Source organism: Scyliorhinus canicula, chromosome 7, assembly GCF_902713615.1.
Source record: "Scyliorhinus canicula chromosome 7, sScyCan1.1, whole genome shotgun sequence".
In the NCBI taxonomy this organism is placed as follows: domain Eukaryota; kingdom Metazoa; phylum Chordata; class Chondrichthyes; order Carcharhiniformes; family Scyliorhinidae; genus Scyliorhinus; species Scyliorhinus canicula.
This window is the reverse complement of record NC_052152.1, coordinates 116,726,213-116,745,796: the sequence shown is the minus strand read 5'-3', so window position 1 is coordinate 116,745,796 and position 19,584 is coordinate 116,726,213. Positions and strand designations below refer to the sequence as shown.

Genomic DNA, 19,584 nt, shown 5'->3' with positions numbered 1-19,584 from the left:
GAAAGCAGCCTATGGTCATCTGGGACTATTGAATACAATGTAGTTATTACAATAAATGTTACTATTAAGACGTGCCTCTTTCTTGAGCTGGACGTGCTCAGGTAGTTCAGCGTTTTTTGATTGAAGTTCTCTAAACACGTCTTGCAAGTCATGGAGCTCATGTCTTTTCTTGGCCTTCTTTTCCTCTGCCAGTTTCATTATCAGGTCCATCTCTGCTTTCTTTTTAGCATTTTCAAGGCTAAATGGAATGTAAGAATAAAAAGATGTAATAAAATTCAGCATCTGTTCACAACAAAACAAACCCAAAAGACAGATGAAGATGAATACAGACAGAAAAGACTGGAAATACTCAGCTGGCCAGACAGCGCCTGGAGTGAGAAACGGACTTAACATTTCACATTAAAGAAATAACGACTGATGAAAATCTGCTGCCAATAGGTAGTAATTGGGGAGTGTTCTGCCAGTGGGTGTTAGCCCTAACACCCACCTTGCCAAGTTCACATATTCAGCCATAGTGATATCACAGCAATATGCTGAATCAGCAAACTGAGACCAGGCTCCTGCCACAAATCCCATACTGTGACTTGTGATGCCTGGACCAATCTGCGTCAATTTCCAGAGCTCCAATTGTCTAGTTGTGCACAGTTCAAGATAGAATAAGATCATTTCATCCATTGCAATTTGATTGTTGTGTGGTTCTACATCTTGCTTGCAAATACAGTTCGTGTAGGGAATGCAGAAAGGCCACAGAGTCTAACAACATTGAAGGATTTAAGGTAGAAATGTTTTGGCATGAACCTTCACCGCCCCCATCTGGTGCATAAATGTCCCTGGTTCTCTAGCCATGCTTGCCGTTTTCACTATTTTGGGGTTTGACATGTCCGTCAGTGGGTCCTGTACACAGTTGAAGACCCACCCGTCCCCATGATCAGTCATCCCAGTTGGGCGCCTTCATGTTGACTAGGACCACCGGTGCCCCGTCCAGGACACTGCTGACCATGACATACCATCTCCCTGGGTCTGTAACCATCTTTGTAGCATTAAAGGCCATCCTCTTGCTCAGTAGTAGGGCTACCCCTTAGCTCTCGTCCAAAAACATGAATGGTAGGTCTGCCCCAACCATCCTTTATTTACCCGCAGTCAGGCCTTCTCCCTCAGTTGTGTCTGTCAGAGGAACACTATGTCAGCTTTCATACTTTTCAGGTGGGCACAGACTCTGGATCTTTTCACTGGGCCGTTAAGTCCCCTGACATTCCAGGTGACTATTCTGATGGGGGGTTTTTGTTCCCCCCTTCCTGCGGGATCAAGCATACTTACCTTTCACTCCGGGATTTCTCTTTGTTAGGGGGCCATCCATAGAACATAGAATTTACAGTGCAGAAGGAGGCCATTTGGCCCATCAAGTCTACATCAGCCCTTGTAAAGAGCACCCCATTTAAGCCCACACCTCCAACCCATCCCCATAACCCACCTAACCTTTTTTGGACTCTAAGGGTAATTTAGCATGGCCACTCCTGCACATCTTTGGACTGTGGGAGGAAACCGGAGCACCTGGAGGAAACCCATGCAGACACGGGGAGAATGTGTAGACTCCACACAGACAGTGACCCAAGCCAGGAATCGAACCTGGGACCCCGGAGCTGTGAAGAAACTGTGCTAACCACTGTGCTACCTTGCTGCCCATGAGGTCGAGGCCCTGCGTTCCAGGGTTTCCCTTTGTTCAGGGGCCACCCAAATGGCCACCAACTGTGTATATACCATATGGGTGAGACCCTGCACTCTGGGGTATCCTTATGCTCAGGGAACCTCCAAAGTAGCTGCTTGCGGTGCTATCTTGTTCCACGTTTCCACGAGTGGCCAGTTGAAGCCAGTCTAGAGCCCTTCTCTCCACTGTGGCTTTGTTCCCCTTTGGGTTTTGTTTCCCTTTCTTTCTGCTATCCCCCACCCCACTGTTGCCCCCCCCCCCCCCTCTGTCCCCCCCCCCCCCCCCCCCCACCTGCCCCTCTGGTTTCCCCCCTCCTTCACTCATATATCCTGGAGCAAGCTTTCCCGCTAGTGTGGTGCCCTCGCTCCTTGGGTCGGTCTGACCCCCTCCTCTGCCCGCTATGTCGATTTCCCCTCTGTCTCCTCCTCACCCTCTCCTGCACTCTGTTGTACCTGCCCCCTCTTTTCTATGAGTTAGTTCCCCAGTTCAGAGCGTGTCCATTCATTTTCTCTGCCTCCTCTGTGTCCACCTCCTTTGTTGCTTATCCAGTCTGTTTTTTTTGGATGAACCTGTCCACATCAGCAGATGCAATAAAATAATGTCCTCTGTTCTGTTACGTTACCCAGAGCCTGGCTGGGTACAGCATCCCAAATTTGATATGGTTCTTGCACAGGGGCACAGGGCCAACTTCACCCTGTTAAATTCTGCCTGGTGCTTTGCCAGGTCTTCCCCAATGTCTTTATAACTCTGGTCCTATGCCTCTTCCAGCTTCAGGGCTTCATTTGCCTTGTCCAGGAAAGGATTTTTTCCTGGTCCTGGTATCGGTCTAACTTGGCAATGATCAGTCTCGGCAGCTCCCCTGGCTTGGGTTTTGGCTGGAGTGATCTATGGGCCCTGTCCACATAGTCGGTTGCGTCGCTGCCCTAGATTCTTTCTGGCAACCCACTATCCTGATGTTCTGACGTCTTGAACAGTTTTCCTGGTCCTGCACCTTCCCCTTCACGTTCCGCGAGTCACCACCAACCTCATTTTCTGCCTCCAGGGTGACGATTCAATCGCTCTGGTTCATCAAGGCTTTCTCCAGCTCCTTTATTGTGCTCCCCTGTGCCTCCAATCTCTTTCCAATTGTGTCGAGGGCCACCTGCATGGTGGCCAGTGCCTCCATCATTACCAATTTGACTGCTGCCTTGATTTCTACCTTTATGTCCTCTTTCATCTCTTTCAGTTTCCTCGTGAGGGACATCTTCCATCCATCCTGGGGGGGGATTCGTTTTTTTAGTCGCTGGAATGGCCCGGGACCCCTCGCCTCGTGGATTCGTACACCCTCTCGTTCACTGCTCCTGTCCTTTGCCACCGTTTCTGGTGTCACTGCGGCCTCTGGAATTGTTGCTTCCTGGTGTTTTTACTGTTCTTTGTATTGTTGAGGGTGAGAGGGTGCTTTAGTTCGATTTCTGTGGGCTAATTTTGATTAAAAGTGTCTACTTTCTTGTCTTTCGGAGGAGAGCCACCTGACGTACGACTGCTCAGCTCATCCCCGTCATCGGAAATTCCAACACAATTTATTTACAAATAAGGAGACCAAACCTGTAAACAGGACTTCTTGTCTTCATTGGCTATTAAAGGTTACAGAACCGAGACGGATAAGTGGAGTTAAGGTGATCTACTGGAATGATGGAACAGAAGATAAAGGGCAGTAATCTAACAGAACAGATAATCTAAACTTTAAAACACCCATCTGATTACTAGTCTATTCATTCATGGATTGCAGCGTTTCAAGAAGGCAGCTGATCTCCACCTTCTCAAAGGTAATTAAGGGACAGGGCATTAAATTCTGGCAGAAGCCCATGAAAGAATTTTTTTTTAAAATGCCAATGGGATGTGAGGAGGCCGAGTTCTACAACAGGTGATGATCTGCTCCACCAGATAATTCTCCAATAAAACCAATCTATATTTAAATAAGACATATTAAAACATCACCAGGTGCTGCATTGGCGTGTAATCAAACAAAATATGGCATGGAGCTATAGAAAGACAACGGGCGACTAAGAGTTGGATGAGGGAGGTAGGTTTAAAGGATCAATTAAAAGGCATTTATATAGACAAAGTCAGAGATGCCAGACAATGCTTGGAATGTGAGCATTTGCGGGTAATCAAATCATTACAGATCCAGAGAAAGGGGGTCATCCCAGGTTAAAGAAGTGTGAATTGTCTCAAGCCAGGACAGTTGGTAGGATTTAGCAAGTCCAGGCCAGATGGTGGGGGGGGTGAAAGTAATGCGACATGAATCCAAGATCCCAGTTGAGGCCGTACTGATGCATGCGGAACTTAGCTATACGTTTTTGTTCGCCAATTCTGCGTTGTTGCGTGTCCTGAAGACCGCCTTGGAGAACGCTTACCCGGAGATCAGAGGCTGAATGCCCTTGACTGCTGAAGTGTTCCCGGACTGGAAGGGAACATTCCTGCCTGGTGATTGTCACACGATGCCCGTTCATTCGTTGTCGCAGTATTTGCATGGTCTCGCCAATGTACCACACTTCGGGACATCCTTTCCTGCAGCGTATGAGGTAGACTACATTGGTTGAGTCGTACGAGTATGTGCCACGTATCTAGTGGGTGGTGTTTCCACATGTAATGGGGGTATCCATGTCGATGATCTGGCATGTCTTGCAGAGATTGCCCTGGCAGGATTGTGTGGTGTCGTGGTCGCTGTTCTGAAGGCTGGGTAATTTGCTGCAAACAATGGTTTGTTTGAGGTTGCGCGGTTGTTTGAAGGCAAGTAGTGGGGGTGTGGGGATGACCGTGGCAAGATGTTCATCTTCATTGATGATGTGTTGAAGGCTGCGAAGAAGATGTCGTAGTTTCTCCGCCCCAGGAAAGTACTGGATGACGAAGGGTACTCTGTCAGTTGTGTCCCGTGTTTGTCTTCTGAGGAGGTCGGTGCGGTTTTTTGCTGTGGCGCGTTGGAACTGTCGATCGATGAGTCGAGCGCCATATCCCGTTCGTACGAGGGCATCTTTCAGCATCTATAGGTGTCTGTTACGCTCCTTCTCGTCTGAGCAGATCCTGTGTACACGGAGGGCCTGTCCATAGGGTATGGCTTCTTTAATGTGTTTCGGGTGAAAGCTGGAGAAGTGGAGCATCGTAAGGTTATCCGTGGGCTTGCGGTAAAGCAAAGTGCTGAGGTGACCGTCCTTGATGGAGATGAGTGTGTCCAAGAATGCAACTGAATTTGGAGAATAGTCCATGGTGAGTCTGATGGTGGGATGGAACTTATTGATCTCATCGTGTAGTCGTTTCAGTGATTCTTCGCTGTGGGTCCAAAGGAAAAAAATGTCATCGATGTATCTGGTGTATAACGTCAGTTGAAGGTCCTGTGCGGTGAGGAAGTCTTGTACAAACTTGTGCATGAAGATGTTGGCATATTGAGGTGCAAATTTGGTTCCCATGGATGTTCCATGCGTCTGGATGAAGAATATGTTGTCGAAGGTGAAGACGTTGTGATCTAGAATGAAGCGGATGAGTTGCAGAATTGCGTCTGGAGATTGGCAGTTGTCGGTTTTGAGAATTGAGGCTGTTGCAGCAATGCCGTCGTTATGGGGGATGCTGGTGTAGAGTGCCGAGACATCCATTGTGACGAGGAATGTTCAGCAGTCAAGGGCACTTCAGCCTCTGATCTCCGGGTAAGCGTTCTCCAAGGCGGTCTTCAGGACACGCGACAACGCAGAATTGCCGAGCAAAAACTTATAGCTAAGTTCCGCACGCATCAGTGCGGCCTCAACCGGCATCTTGGATTCATGTCGTATTACATTCACCCCCACCATCTGGCCTGGACTTGCTAAATCCTACCAACTGTCCTGACCTGAGACAATTCACACCTCTTTAACCTGGGATTACCCCCTATCTCTGGATCTGTAAAGATTTGATTACCCGCAAATGCTCGCATTCCAAGCATTGTCTGGCATCTCTGACTTTGTCTATATAAACGTTTCTGGAACATACCTCTCCATTCACCTGAGGAAGGAGCAGTGCTCCGAAAGCTTGTGTTTGAAACAAACCTGTTGGACTTTAACCTGGTGTTGTAAGACTTCTTACTGTGCTCAACCCAGTCCAACGCCGGCATCTCCATATCATTAATTAAAAGGAGCAGAGTAAGGCAGGGATATTGCAAGGCGTTGATAAATTTGCAAAAATTGGACTCCGGCAGCTAAAGGTACAGCCGTCAAATGGTGCAGCAACTAAAATTAGCAATGTAACTCGGCTGAACTGGAGAAGCACAGAAATCTCACAGGGATGTGAGGCTGGAAAAGGTTACAGAGAGGTGCGGCCATGGAGGAATTTGAAAACAAGCATAAGAATTCAATTTTGCCAGGTGTCATGTGAGAATACCTTTAAGAAATGGATGTTTAAGGAATGTACCTTTAAGAAATGGGTGTTTATCAGTGATGCCAGAGTGTGGCTGGAGCTGGGCTGTCTGTCAGCTTCTTACTTTCATTTTAGGCTGTTTGTTGCAGGGTATGTTTTAGTTTCATTTTCAGTGTTGGAGATGAAGCCAGACAGAACAGGTGTACTGTTGATCTCTCTGCCATGAAAAGACTATCTCTTGATCATTTGGTGAATTCGGAATTATAAATGTTGTCAGTAGTGAATGTAAACCTGATGTGCTTCTGTTAAAAGGTGCTCCTTTTGTCTTATGCATGTTGTTTGGGAAGTTATTAAGGATTACTTAGCGTTGTATTCTTTGGGGGTTGTATTTGAATTGATGGTTGCTAAGATGTTCACTGTATGTTTTAAAAAGGTTAACTTGAGTTCATAGAATAAACATTGTTTTCCTTTAAAAAATACTTTTCCATTTCTGCTGTACCACTACTGTAGAGTGGGCCGTGTGCTCCCCGTACTACAATCGATTAAACGTTGTGGGTCAGGTGAACTCCATTGTACACTTTGGGGTTCTCTAAACCCTGGCCCATAACACAGGCAAGGAAGCTGATAATTACTCCACATTAATAAACTTATTAATCTCCTCAGACCTGGATAGACCTGTCACAGTTCCATACTCCTACAAAAGCGAGCTTTATATGCTGCCACAAAATTCTGGGGGCCCCGACAAATTCAAATCTGTACATCTTCACAGCTCGATCCACAGGCTATAGTTTCATATTTGTTATTTTCTAAATGCCAACATACCTGTAGGCATTTGGGTCATCAATATCATCTGCTATTTTGTCTGTTGCAAGATCTCTCTGTTGGCGAAAAAAAATAAGCATATCAGGTCAATTTTCGACTGCTGGATAGTGTTTAGTTTAACAAGCTGTAACAAATTATATTGTTGTGTTTGTGCGTGTCAATATCTGTGTATGTGCTTGGTGCCTGTGCACACAAATGTGATATGTGTTAAGTATGTGTGTGTAGTGATTTGAGAATGTGCTGTCAGTGTGCACAATGGAAACTGTGTACACGGATTAAGGGGTGATAACGTATGGACAGATCCTCACTTGTGGCTGGATAACTCTTACATACAAAGTATCAAAAAGTTTTTGATAACATTCTGTGACAGAGATTACTGGAAAAATATGAATGGAGTTGAAGTATAGCCTTTTGGTATGAGTTGGAATTGGCTGGGAGGTGGGAGATAGAGATATAAGCAAACATACTCTGATTGATTGGATGTGACAAGTGATATTCCACAGGGATCAGTACTACAGTCTCAACTTTTCACCAGGTAGAATTATAGAAAAGTTATAGCACAGAAGGAAGCTATTTGGCCTATCTTGGCAATGCCAGCCTGAGGACACCCAGGTATGCTTTCTAATCCCACCTCCCTGCACCTGATCCATAGTCCTGTAGCTTACTGTATTTAAGGGCAAATCCAGGTACCTTTTAAAAGTGTTTAGGGTTTCTGCCTCCACCACTAACCCAGGCATCGAATTCCAGACACCCACTACCCTCTGTGTTAAAAAGGTTCTTCCTCATGTTCCCTCTACACCTTCTGCCACTTAACTTGCATCTATGTCCCCTGGTTCTACAATTCTCCACCAAGAGGAACAATTTTATTCTGGCCACCCTATCTATTCTCCTCATAATTTTGTACAATAGGTATAGCAATTACTTTGATGAATGAATAGTGAGTTATATATTCGAGTTTGCGGATAACATTAGGTCAGGAGACAGGAGCAAGATCTGTAGATGGGAACAGGAAGTATAAAGGGACATCAACTGATTAAGTGTGTGGGCAAAACTGTGAAAGATAAGAGCTAAATTGCTCTACAAACAGCAGTTCAAAATGGGCTTACAATGAATTGGCTGCCAATTTTCCACTGTACTTGATCTTTTTTCCACAGAAGATCGCAAAATCATAGTTCAAACTCTATTTGGAGACTCATTTCTTAATTAACTATCACTTTTACATGGTTTGTAATTTTAACAATTGGCAATAAGTACTAAGCTTGTTTTGCACTGCTGCCGCAGGCAAATTTCACCCCCTGCAGAGTTCAATGTGGTGAAGTTTGGATCCACAAAAGATAAATCAGAAATTGTTCCCAACAGAAAATCAAGAACATTTCTCAACAGGGACTAGGGACAAAGGGCTTTGGGTGTCCATGTACAAAGATCACTAATAGCTAATACATAGATAGAAAAAAGACAATCAAAAAGGCTCAAGATAGCTTTTTTATCAATCTAGATTATGTGCTCAAATGTCAGATACCACAACATTGTGCCTAAGATTCAACAGTACTACAGTAGTCCCCCGTTATACCGCGCTCCGCAATACGCGATATACCGCGGGGGGGGCTTATGGACCCCAACTGTCAGTTGTGTCAATTTCAGCGGCCGGCTCACTTTGATCCGGGAGGGAAGCTGCTCTCTCACTGAAACAATCAGCCGGCCGCTGAAATTGACACTGCCGGCTGCTCTCTCCCTCCAATCCAACTTTTAAGTTTTAATGTTTCTGATTGGAGGGAGAGAGCAGCGGGCAGTGTCAATTTCAGCGGCCGGCTCACTTTGATCCGGAGAGGGAAGCTGCTCTCTCACTGAAGCAATCAGCCGGCCGCTGAAATTGACACTGCCGGCTGCTCTCTCCCTCCAATCAGTACCCCAGCAGCCACAGCCTGTACCTCAGCAGCCACGGCCTGCACCCCAGCAGCCACGGCCTGTACCCCAGCAGCCACAGCCTGAACCCCAGCAGCCACAGCCTGAACCCCAGCAGCCACAGTACCCCAGCAGCCACAGTACCCCAGCAGCCACAGTACCCCAGCAGCCACAGTACCCCAGCAGCCACAGTACTGTACCCCAGCAGCCACAGTACCTCAGCAGCCACAGCACCCCAGCAGCCACGGCCTGTACCCCAGCAGCCACAGCCTGAACCCCAGCAGCCACAGTACCCCAGCAGCCACAGTACCCCAGCAGCCACTGTACCCCAGCAGCCACAGCCTGAAGCCCAGGAGCCACGGCCTGTACCCCAGCAGCTACAGCCTGAACCCCAGCAGTCACAGCCTGAACCCCAGCTACAGAGGGGAGGGGCGATGTGAGACCATGCTGGTCTTGCAGAGGCCCGTATGACCTCCTCCTGTGTTCTCTGCTCTCTCCCTCCAATCAGCCGGCAGTATCAATTTCAGCGGCCGGCTCACTTTGATCCGGAGAGGGAAGCTGCTCTCTCACTGAAACAATCAGCCGGCCGCTGAAATTGACACTGCCGGCTGCTCTCTCTCCCTCCAATCAGAAACATTAAAACTTAAAAGTTGGATTGGAGGGAGAGAGCAGCGGGCAGTGTCAATTTCAGCGGCCGGCTGATTGTTTCAGTGAGAGCAGCTTCCCTCTCCGGATCAAAGTGAGCCGGCCGCTGAAATTGACACTGTTTTAATTAGATCCACGATGGGGGTTTTAAATTTATTTTAAAATCTATGCTAGCGCTTCCCATTGTGAGTCTACGGGGGTCTGACCTCTCCCCTCGCCCCCCGTAGACTCACAATGGGAAGCGCTAGCATAGATTTTAAAATAAATTTAAAACCCCCATCATGGATATCCGCGGCTCGGTTGCAACGCGGGTGGCTGTCTTGGACCCCAACACCCGCGTTATAAAGGGGGACTACTGTACCAACAGAGGATCTAATGTAAATGTGGCAGCTGGATTGACCTGTTATGGAGGCACAGGCATGTTGTGCCCAGTAGTCTGCCACTTCTGATTGCAAATACTTTGGATGAGTGTAAAGCGTTAGGAGATATTGCAGTTTCAATAATGACACCTTGTCGTTGTACACCGGTTTCTATGTATTGAACCGGAGCCAAAGTGAACTCCATCCTCGGGTCATAAAAGAGATAGTAGACATGCCGGTGTTAATTTTCCAAATCTTCTAGATTCTGGAAAGGTTTTTCATAACCTGGCATTCAGCAGGTCATGGGACACTAATGAAACCTTAAGCAGGTTATGGGACAATTATGAGACTGGGGGTTTGATATTCCCAAAGGTTATGAGAAATACACACTCCCCCACTGAGGGGCGAGGCGCCCCTTCTACATCCTGTGCAAAACCAGAGGGCCATGAACTGTGAGCTGGCTCATGTAGTAGGGTAACTGCTCTTGTTCTGTTGCATTAAACCTTTTCCTTTGACTCAATCTGTTTGGCTCCGGGTGGACTCCTTCCTGAACTTTATAATAGGTTCCATCAGACTGAAAAGCAGCAAATATAACCCCTCTATTCAAGAAGGGAGAGACAGACACAAAACAGGAAACTATGGGTAAGATGGCTTGACATCTGTCGTGGGGAAGTTACAATCAATCATTAAGGAGGTTATAGCTGGGCACTTGGAAAATTCAAAGTAATTAGGAAGAATCAGCTTGGTTTTGTGAAAGGGAAATCATGTTTAAACAATTTATTGGAGTTTTTTGAAGGAGTAATATGTACTGTGGATAAATGGCAGCCTGTAGATGCACTTTACTTGGTTTTCAGCAGACATTTGATAAGGTACCACACAGCAAAGGTTATTGAAGAAACTAAAAGCTGATGATATAGGGGGTAACATATTAGCATGGCTAGGAGATTGGTGGCAGAAGTCAGAGAGTATGCTTAAATGGGTATTTGATTGGCAGGATGTGATGAGTGATATCCTGCTGGGGCCTCAACCTTTTACAATTTACATCAATGGCTTAGATTAGGGGAACAAAGGCAGGTCTAAATTTGCAGATGATACAGGATAAGTAGAAAAATATGTTGTGAAGAAGACAAAAGAAGTTTTCAGACAGCTATCGATTCATTGAGTAAGTGGGCAAAAATCTAACAGATGGAGTATAATGTGTGAAATTGTGAAGTTGTTCACATTGGCAGGAATAATAAAAACAGCAGAGTATTACTTAAACAGCGAATGACTAAAGAATTCTAAGGTGCAGAGAGATTTAGGTGTTCTCATGCATGAGTCACAAAATGTTAGTATTCAGGTGCAGCATCGAGAAGATTAATGGGAGGCTATCCTTTATTACAAGTGGAACTGAACATAAAAGGATAAAATAAAATGTTTTCATAAAAGTAATGATGTTATGCTTCAGATATACAGGACATTGGTGAGAACACGAACAGACTCAAAAATAGCTTCTTCCCCACTGTTACCAGACTCCTAAAGGACCCACTTATGGACTGACCTGATTAATACTACACCCCCGTATGATTCACCCGATGCCAATGTTATGCAGTTACATTGTGTACCTTGTGTTGCCCTATTATATATTTTCTTCTTTTATCTTTTCTTTTCATGTACTTAATGATCTGTTTGAGCTGCCCGCAGAAAAATACTTTTCACTGTACCTAGGTACACGTGACAATGACCAAATCTAATCCAATCCAATCCAATATTTCCTTTCATTCTAATCTTCATTAGAGACAGAGATTGTATCAGCATGAGGTGACATTTAACCACATATTGTGACTAAAGCCCTTTGGGCTAGTCGTGCTTCAGAGGGAGACTGCTGAGGATGGGTTTGTCTTGGACTGAATGGTGCGCTCCTATTCCTAAAAAGTAAACACAAAATCTGAACCAAGTCTGCCTGTGAGGAGATGGGGAAGCAGTATTGAAAATTTATGTTAAACTGAAGATGTGATGTAGCAAAGCAAGGGATCGAGCCATTCAAAGGCTGCTCCTCTTCAAATTTTCTCAAATTGATTCATGGGATGTAGCTGGGCCCGCATTTATTATCCATCCCCAAACTGCCCTTGAACAAAGGTATTTCGGAGGGCATTTCAGAGTCAACCATGTTGCTGTGGGTCTAGAGTCGCATATAAGGATGACCAGGTAAGGACTGCAGATTTCCTTCCCTAAAGGGCATTCGTGAACCAGATGCTTTTTTTTAGAACAATTGGCAATTGTTTCATGTTCATCATTTAGAATTTTAATTCCAGATTTTATTGGATTCGTATTTCACCATTTTCCATGGTGGGATTCGAACCATGGTTCCCAGAGCAGTCGGTCCAGCGACAATACGCTAAGCCACTGCCATCCCCTAACCTTCTGTGGGAATGAACTAACATCCTACATGCTCAGGTAGAAAATAGTTTAATAAATTGTTCATTTAGTCAGTAAGATTGTTTTGAGTCCTCGTGCAAATCTACAATCCATTATGGGATGCTCACCCTGGGAGATGGCACCCGGGCTTGTCTTCCTCTCATTAATTCTGCAATGTCCTCCTGGGGAAGTATACTGAAAGCAAAGATGTTGCCATCAGCCCCGCATGTCACCAAAAACTGATCATCATAACTGATGCAGATTCGTTTGATGTGTCCATTATCATTGTCATGAATACTGAGGCTCCAGTATATTTGCATGGATTTCAGATCGTAATCATTGAAGGAAAGAGGATAGATACGCACAGCTCCATTATCCATCCCACAAAATAGAAGATTTCCTTCTGAACTGCAAAACAAGAAGAGTAAGTGAGCAACTTTGGGCCAGTTACAAGTTCTCTTTCTCTCGCTGTAACACTCACAGAAGGATTAGATTACAAGGTCACAAAATACAGCTTTTGTGCATGGTCTATTTTTTACAAGTCCAAAATTTGAGATGTTAATTCTGACACAGAACGGTGGCACAGTGGGCAGCCTGTTGTCTCGCAGCACCAGGGAGCCGAGTTCAATTCCGGCTTAGTGATTGTGTGAAGTTTGCACATTCTCCCTGTGTCTGCGTGGGTTTCCTCCAGGTGATCCGGCTTCTTCCCAGAGTTAAAGATGTGCAGATTAGGTGGATTGGCCATGTTAAATTGCCTCCGAGTGTCCAAAGATGTGGTTAGCTGGGGTTAGGGGGATAGGGCAGGGAGTGGGCCGAGGTAGGGTGCTCTGTCAAAGGGTAGGTGCAGATTTGATGAACCGAATGGTCTCCTTCTGCACTCCAGGGATTCTATACCACATGCCTCCATGTGTCTACAAAACCTGCTTTTCTTTGTCAGCTGGAGCCTAGTTTCAAACCATTAACTAAGCATGGATCAAGTCACCACACCATAAAAACAAAGATATAAGTTACACTCCAGGTCAATGCAGGTATGTATTTTTTAAACAAAACCAGAGGAGGTCAAATTGACTCATCAATGTTGTGAAATGCCATTTGTACTCTCAGGCAGGTGTATCTGCTTATTGTGCACCATAGAGACTGCAAGTTATACCCATGGCAACGGAAATCAGAGACAGAATCAGCTAGATATTTATGATATTGGCTTTGGGAAATACCGTTTAATCTAAAGGTATGGGATGACAAACAAGAATTTTACATCTCAAATATGCAAAATGTACATTTGATAACAAATATAAAGTGCCGCGAATTGCTAAACATTTCAACCTACTTACAATCAAACCATCGAGTTTACGATTTACCAGAAATACTTTTAAAAATATGAATCCTCCATGACATTCTGAAAATAACAAGCAGAAATATTGAAAGGAAGTTGCACTATTTTTATTGATGTGGAGATGCCGGCGTTGGACTGGGGTGAGCACAGTAAGAAGTCTTACAACACCAGGTTAAAGTCCAACAGGTTTGATTCAAACACGAGCTTTCGGAGCGCAGCTCCTTCCTCAGGTGAAAGGCCCTGGAATTTCCTTGGTGCTTCTCCTGATCGGCCATTGGATCATAAAACACATGAAATAGGAGTAGGATCAGGCCATACTGTTCCCTCTAGCCTCCTCCACCATTCACTGATAATTCTACATCAACTTCACTATCGCCATATCCCTTGATTTATGTGGTGCACAAGAATCTATCAATGCTCGGCTAGAAAGCGCTGAATGAAGGGATTCCTCCTCCTCATCTCAGTTCTAACGTTTGACTTCTTACACTGAGACAGTGACTCCCTGTTCCCGATTCCCCAGCCATGGGAAACAGCCACTCAGTATCTCACCTGGAAAGCCCTCTCATTCTTCTAAACATGGCAAAAGATTGGCAAGAATAAAAGAAAATTACTGCGGATGCTGGAATCTGAAACCAAAAAGAAAATGCTGGAAAATCTCAGCAGGTCTGGCAGCATCTGTAGGGAGAGAAAAGAGCTAACGTTTCGAGTCCAATGGCTTTGACAAAGAGTCATTGGACTCAAAACGTTAGCTCTTTTCTCTCCCTACAGATGCTGTCAGATTGGCAAGAACCCCAATTGCACATCTGTTTAGGGGTTCCTGTCAAAGGCATGGTGACCAATCGATAAAAAATGAATTGCTGCTGATTTGCACTGATACCACACCCAAAACTACTTAATCAAGACCTTTTATTCACCTCACGGTGAATCCATGTGTGCAATGTCTGCTGCTGGTCGGCAAACATGCTTCCGTGTCATTTTCTTCTACCTCATTCCGATCTCCTCAGGCTACATTTCAAGCAAGGTTGAGAGAGCCATCTGTGAATGTTATTGTGGAGAGGACGATGGGTACGGTGGGAGATACATCACAGCATTCTCTCTGATTTTTGTTCCCTTAAAAAGATGAACTTTCAGCACATCAGGGAGCAGTGAACAGGAGGGCAACGGCTAGTTAGAAGAGAAGCTGTGCTTTACACAAATTCTTTTTTTAAAAAATATTTTTATTTGGGTATTTGCGATTTTTATAACAACAATAATGACAACAAAAACATGGTACAATAAGCATTTCCACACCCATCACAATCTTCACAGCCTCCAACAATAAAAACAACAGTCTGGCCCTCCATCCCCCCGCTTTTTGAATTCTGCTTTTGCTGACATGTTAATTTTCCCCGAGAAAGTTGATGAATGGCTGCCACCTCCGGGTGAACCCTACCTTTTGACCCTCTTAAGGCGAACTTTATTTTCTTGAGACTAAGAAACCCAGTCATGTCACTAACCCAGATCTCCACACTCGGGGGGGCAGCCTCTTTCACCCCCTGAAGTCCCGGCTCTTGCGACACTCCAAAGATCACTACCTCTGGACTCGGCACCATCCCTGTTCTGAGTACCGTGGACATCGCCCTAGCAAAACCCTGCCAAAACACAAATTCATCATCTTATGCTTGGTCCCTCTGCTGAAAAACCTGAGATCCTGAATTTTCTTCTTTGCTGTTCAGCACTGAGGATTAAGTCCAATTCGTAACCATTCATTTTCCTTCACCTTCACAACCTGTTCCATCTCGAGTTCACCCCATAGCTACCGAACCTTCACATTCTCATCACCTCGAGAATTAATTTCTCCGATGCACTATCTTCTGCTCTCGCAAAATCCACAAATCCTATTTGTTCAAACCTCCCCCCACTATTGTTCCCACAAACCTCAACACTTAGATTTATTGGTCGAGATTTTGAGGTAGTTGTGATAGTGAATCTGCCAGCATTACACTACAGAAACTAGCAGCAATGTCTGTAGTCCATGTGTGTGCAGAATAGCATGGAAATCTCGAGGTCACTGTCAGTGATCCTATGTTTGACCAGTGGTCTCACAGATTAGAATCAATGGGAAATCAATTGAATTGACCAGAGGTTCCATGCTTAGGACAGGATTTTTCCGATGGCAGTGTTTCCCGTCTCGCCACCTGAAGAGTCGATGCTTCCCTGAAGTTATTTACCGCTCCAAGGAGCATTAATAGGCTGGAGGTGGGACTTCTACCCCCTACTCGTGACAATAAGCGATTTTCATTTCATTTTTCATTTCAAACCAGAGCGCCTGGGGGAAACCCATGCAGACACAGAAGAACGTGCAGACTCCGCACAGACAGTGACCCAAGCCGGGAATCGAACCTGGCACCCTGGCGCAGTGAAGCAACAGTGCTAACCACTGTGCTACCCTGCCATCCATCAAGTCAAAGTAATTGGTGAAGCAGCTGAAGATGCATTGGCCTTCGGATATTACCCTGAGGGACTCTGATGCAGAGACATCTGGGGGTCCCCGTTGAGGAGTCACAGAAACGAGCATGCAGGTACAGCAGATAATAAAGAAAGCAAATGGGGGGCAGCACGGTGGCCTAGTGGTTAGCACAACCGCCTCACGGCGCTGAGGTCCCAGGTTCGAATCCCGGCCCTGGGTCACTGTCTGTGTGGAGTTTGCACATTCTCCCCGTGTCTGCGTGGGTTTTGCCCCCACAACCCAAAAATGTGCAGAGTAGGTGGATTGGCCACACTAAATTGCCCCTTAATTGGAAAAAATAATTGGGTAATCTAAAAAAAAAAATTAAAAAAAAAAAAGAAAGCAAATGGAATGTTGGCATTATATCTAAAGGAATAGAGTATAAAGGTAAGGAAGTGTTGCAACTATACAAGGCATTGGTGAAATCACATCTGAAGTATAGTGCACAGTTTTGGTCCCCTTACTTGAGGAAAGATGTAGTGGCATTGGAGGCAGTTCAGAGGAGGTTCACTAGGTTGATTCCAGAGATGAGGGATTTGTCTATAAAATGCGATTAAACAGTTTAGGCATATCCTCTAGAGTTTAGAGGAATGAGGGGAGATCAAATTGAGGTATATAAGATGATATAAGGTATGGATCAGGTAGAAGTGGAGAGGTTTCTTCTTCTTGTGGGGCATTCTAGACGTGAGATCATAGTCTTAGGATAAGTGGTAGCAAATTTAAAACAGAGTTGAGGAGAAACTACTTCACCCAAAGGGTTGTGAATCTGTGGAATTCGCTACCCCAGAGTGCGGTAGATGCTGGGACAGTGAGTCAATTTAAGGAGGAGTTAGTCAGATTTTTAATTGGTAATGGGTTGAAGGGTTATGGAAAACGGACAAGACGGTGGAGTTAAGGCCAGGGTGAGATTAGTCATGATCGAATGGCGGAGCAGACCTGATGGGCCAAATGGCCTAATTCTGCTCCTGTAATTTAGGAATTATGCTCTGTATCTGAGATGACTGACTTCCAACAACCAGAACCATCTTCCTTTGTGCCAGGTATGACTCCAGCCAGTGGAGAGTTTTCCCCCGATTCCCAATAGACTCCAGTTTTGTTAGGGCTCCTTGATGCCACACTCGGTCAAATATTGCATTGATGTCAAGGGCAGTCACCCTCCCCTTACTGCAGATGTAGTGCATGTTGACTTTCAGAAAGGTTTTGACAAGGTATCAAACCGGAGATAGTAGAGGAGGTTATGACGTGTGAAGAGCTTCCAACCACATATCCTCTCTAATTTCAAAGACCACCAATTTCTAACTCCCTTAAATTGTCTGCCTCTGCCCCAGCTAAAATCCTAATCCATAACCTCTGGATTCAATTATTCCAATGCTTTCTTGATTGGCCTCCTTCTTTACACGCTCCATAAACTTAATCACATCCAAAACTCTGCTGTCCGAATCCTGTTTGTCCATTGTCCTTGTGCTAACTGACCTGGGGCGAAATTCTCCGATGTTCGTCGCAATGCCCGGGACCGGCGGGCAAAAACGGCGCTGATGACTCGGGCGTCGAGGCCCGCTAAACAGCGCATATTCTCCGGTCCCGAAAGGGCCAGCAGCGGAGTAATGTTTTTCGCGTCGGTTTCAGAGAGAGAGAGATGACAGACTGCGAGTGCAGGTGGGTTGGGGTTGGAGGAGGAGGGGGGGGAGGGGGGGAGGGGGGGGAGAGAGCGAGAGAGAAATGACTAACTGCGAGTGCCGGTGGGTTGGGGGGGGTGGGGGGGGGGGGGGGGGGAAGAGAGAGAGAGATGAAAAACTGTGAGTGCCGGTGGGTTGGGGGGGTGGGAAGAGAGAGAGAGAGAAATGACAAACTGCGAGTGCCGGTAGGTTGTGGGGTGGGTGGGAAGAGAGAGAGCAATGACTAACTTTTGGGGGGGGTTGGGGGTGATAAGGGCAAGGATTACATGTTGTCTTCCCCCCACCACCCCCCCCCCCCAACCCAACACCAACACCCTCACTCCCCCCTCACCCACCCAGCACCAACACCCTAACACCTCCCCAACCATTTCCACCACAGCTGAATGCACAACACCCCTCCATTGCACATCCACCTGCGACACAATGGGCCGTGCTCACACGTTTGCCGGTGGAAGCATGTCTATTGCAGGCCATGGAGGATGATGACGTCACGCACTGTGATGAGCTCCTGGCTCCACATCGTTGTACAATGTCTGACCCATGGCCACAGTACCATCATCCTTCCGGACCATCCCTGCATGCGGCCGTCACACTGCAGCGCACGGTCCCATCCTCTGCCCGGAGGGATTGAGAGGGCGGGCCAGGTGAAGGGGGGGCACACTCACCTGAGGCCGACATCAGACCCCCTCCTCACACACTGGCGCTCAACCTACATGACACCCCCGCACGCTTTGGACAGAACACAAAGGCAGCTTCTGTAGGTGTGTAAGTGATTTTAATAACAGAAAGTCCATACATATGTGCCCTAGCCCCTGAAACTAGTCTGTGCCCTTCACCCGTGCCAACTTACGTGTCTATTTTTTTGGTCTTACGGGCCATTTTACTATGCCTAGGTGGTTCCCCAGACGGTAAAGCAGGACTGGAGGTGGACTCCTGTGATTCATGCCCTGTGACTCGGGATCCCTTTAGTGGACGTTTCCTGGGGCGGCCCGACCTAGATGGGCCAGGCTGCGGCTCGGGCGACTGGGATGGCCAGCTGCCAGCCTGTCCTACCTGCTGCCCACCAGATGCACCTGGGACGGAAGGGGGGGGAGGTGTCCGAAGTGACGCGGTGTTCCGGGACCTCCCCTACAGGGGGACCCGGGACAGAGCCCAGCACCTCCTCCTCCCACGGGGTGCCCAGTGGCCCCCGGGCCTCTACATGGGGCGGGGTGCGAACGGACCGGCCATCCGGCGCTCCCCCGACACCTGGCGCTGCCAGACCTGGAGGCCCGTGCTGGTATCGACAAGGGTCCTCAGATCTGCAGCCATGGAACTCGGAGTTGGCCATCCCTGTTTGGTTTTTGGAGACGCCGGCGAGCTGATGGACAATGGCACCGATGCCCTCAGTGATGGCTTGCTGAGACTGGGCCATTGCCTGCAGAGACTGCGCCATGGCTTGCTGAGACAGGGCCACAACTTTGAGCGCCTCTGCCATCTGCCGCTGGGTCTGGCTCATGGTGGTCCTGGGCCACGGACGCCGCCTGCATGGACAGCCCCAGGCCTTGCATACTGCGACCCATGTCGGATACCGTCGCACCCATTGCCTCCCGTGCATTGCCTCCTGGGTGGCGCACATGACCAGCACGACTCCCAGCTCCTGGACACGGGTGGACTCCTCCACCTGCGTCTGCAGCCGCTGAAAGCCGGCCGTCACCCTCTTCCTTCGATCCAGGTTTGGTGAATGCATCGGGTCGATGGGTGGGTGTGTTAACTCCAGGAACCCGGAACCCGTCTGGGCGGCAGATGTTTGCTTGGGCCAGGATGCCCTCCGACCTCCTGGCCCCTCTGCTGCTCCTACCTCCACCTGCTGTACCGGGACGACAGTGTTGTGCGCACCAGCGAGTGAACCAGAA

At 47.0% G+C, this 19,584-nt stretch overlaps 1 protein-coding gene across 1 annotated transcript in view; it reads right to left on the bottom strand.

The window, feature by feature from the left end:
* Window positions 1-19,584, bottom strand: part of LOC119969120 (cilia- and flagella-associated protein 44) — a 338,226-nt gene that overhangs the window by 165,489 nt on the left and 153,153 nt on the right. The window contains exons 17-19 of the mRNA XM_038802337.1: window positions 12,321-12,600; window positions 6,890-6,945; window positions 76-238 (exon numbers count right to left, since the gene is read on the bottom strand). Coding sequence (XP_038658265.1) covers window positions 76-238; window positions 6,890-6,945; window positions 12,321-12,600 — 499 coding nt within the window. The remainder of the gene's footprint in view (window positions 1-75; window positions 239-6,889; window positions 6,946-12,320; window positions 12,601-19,584) is intronic.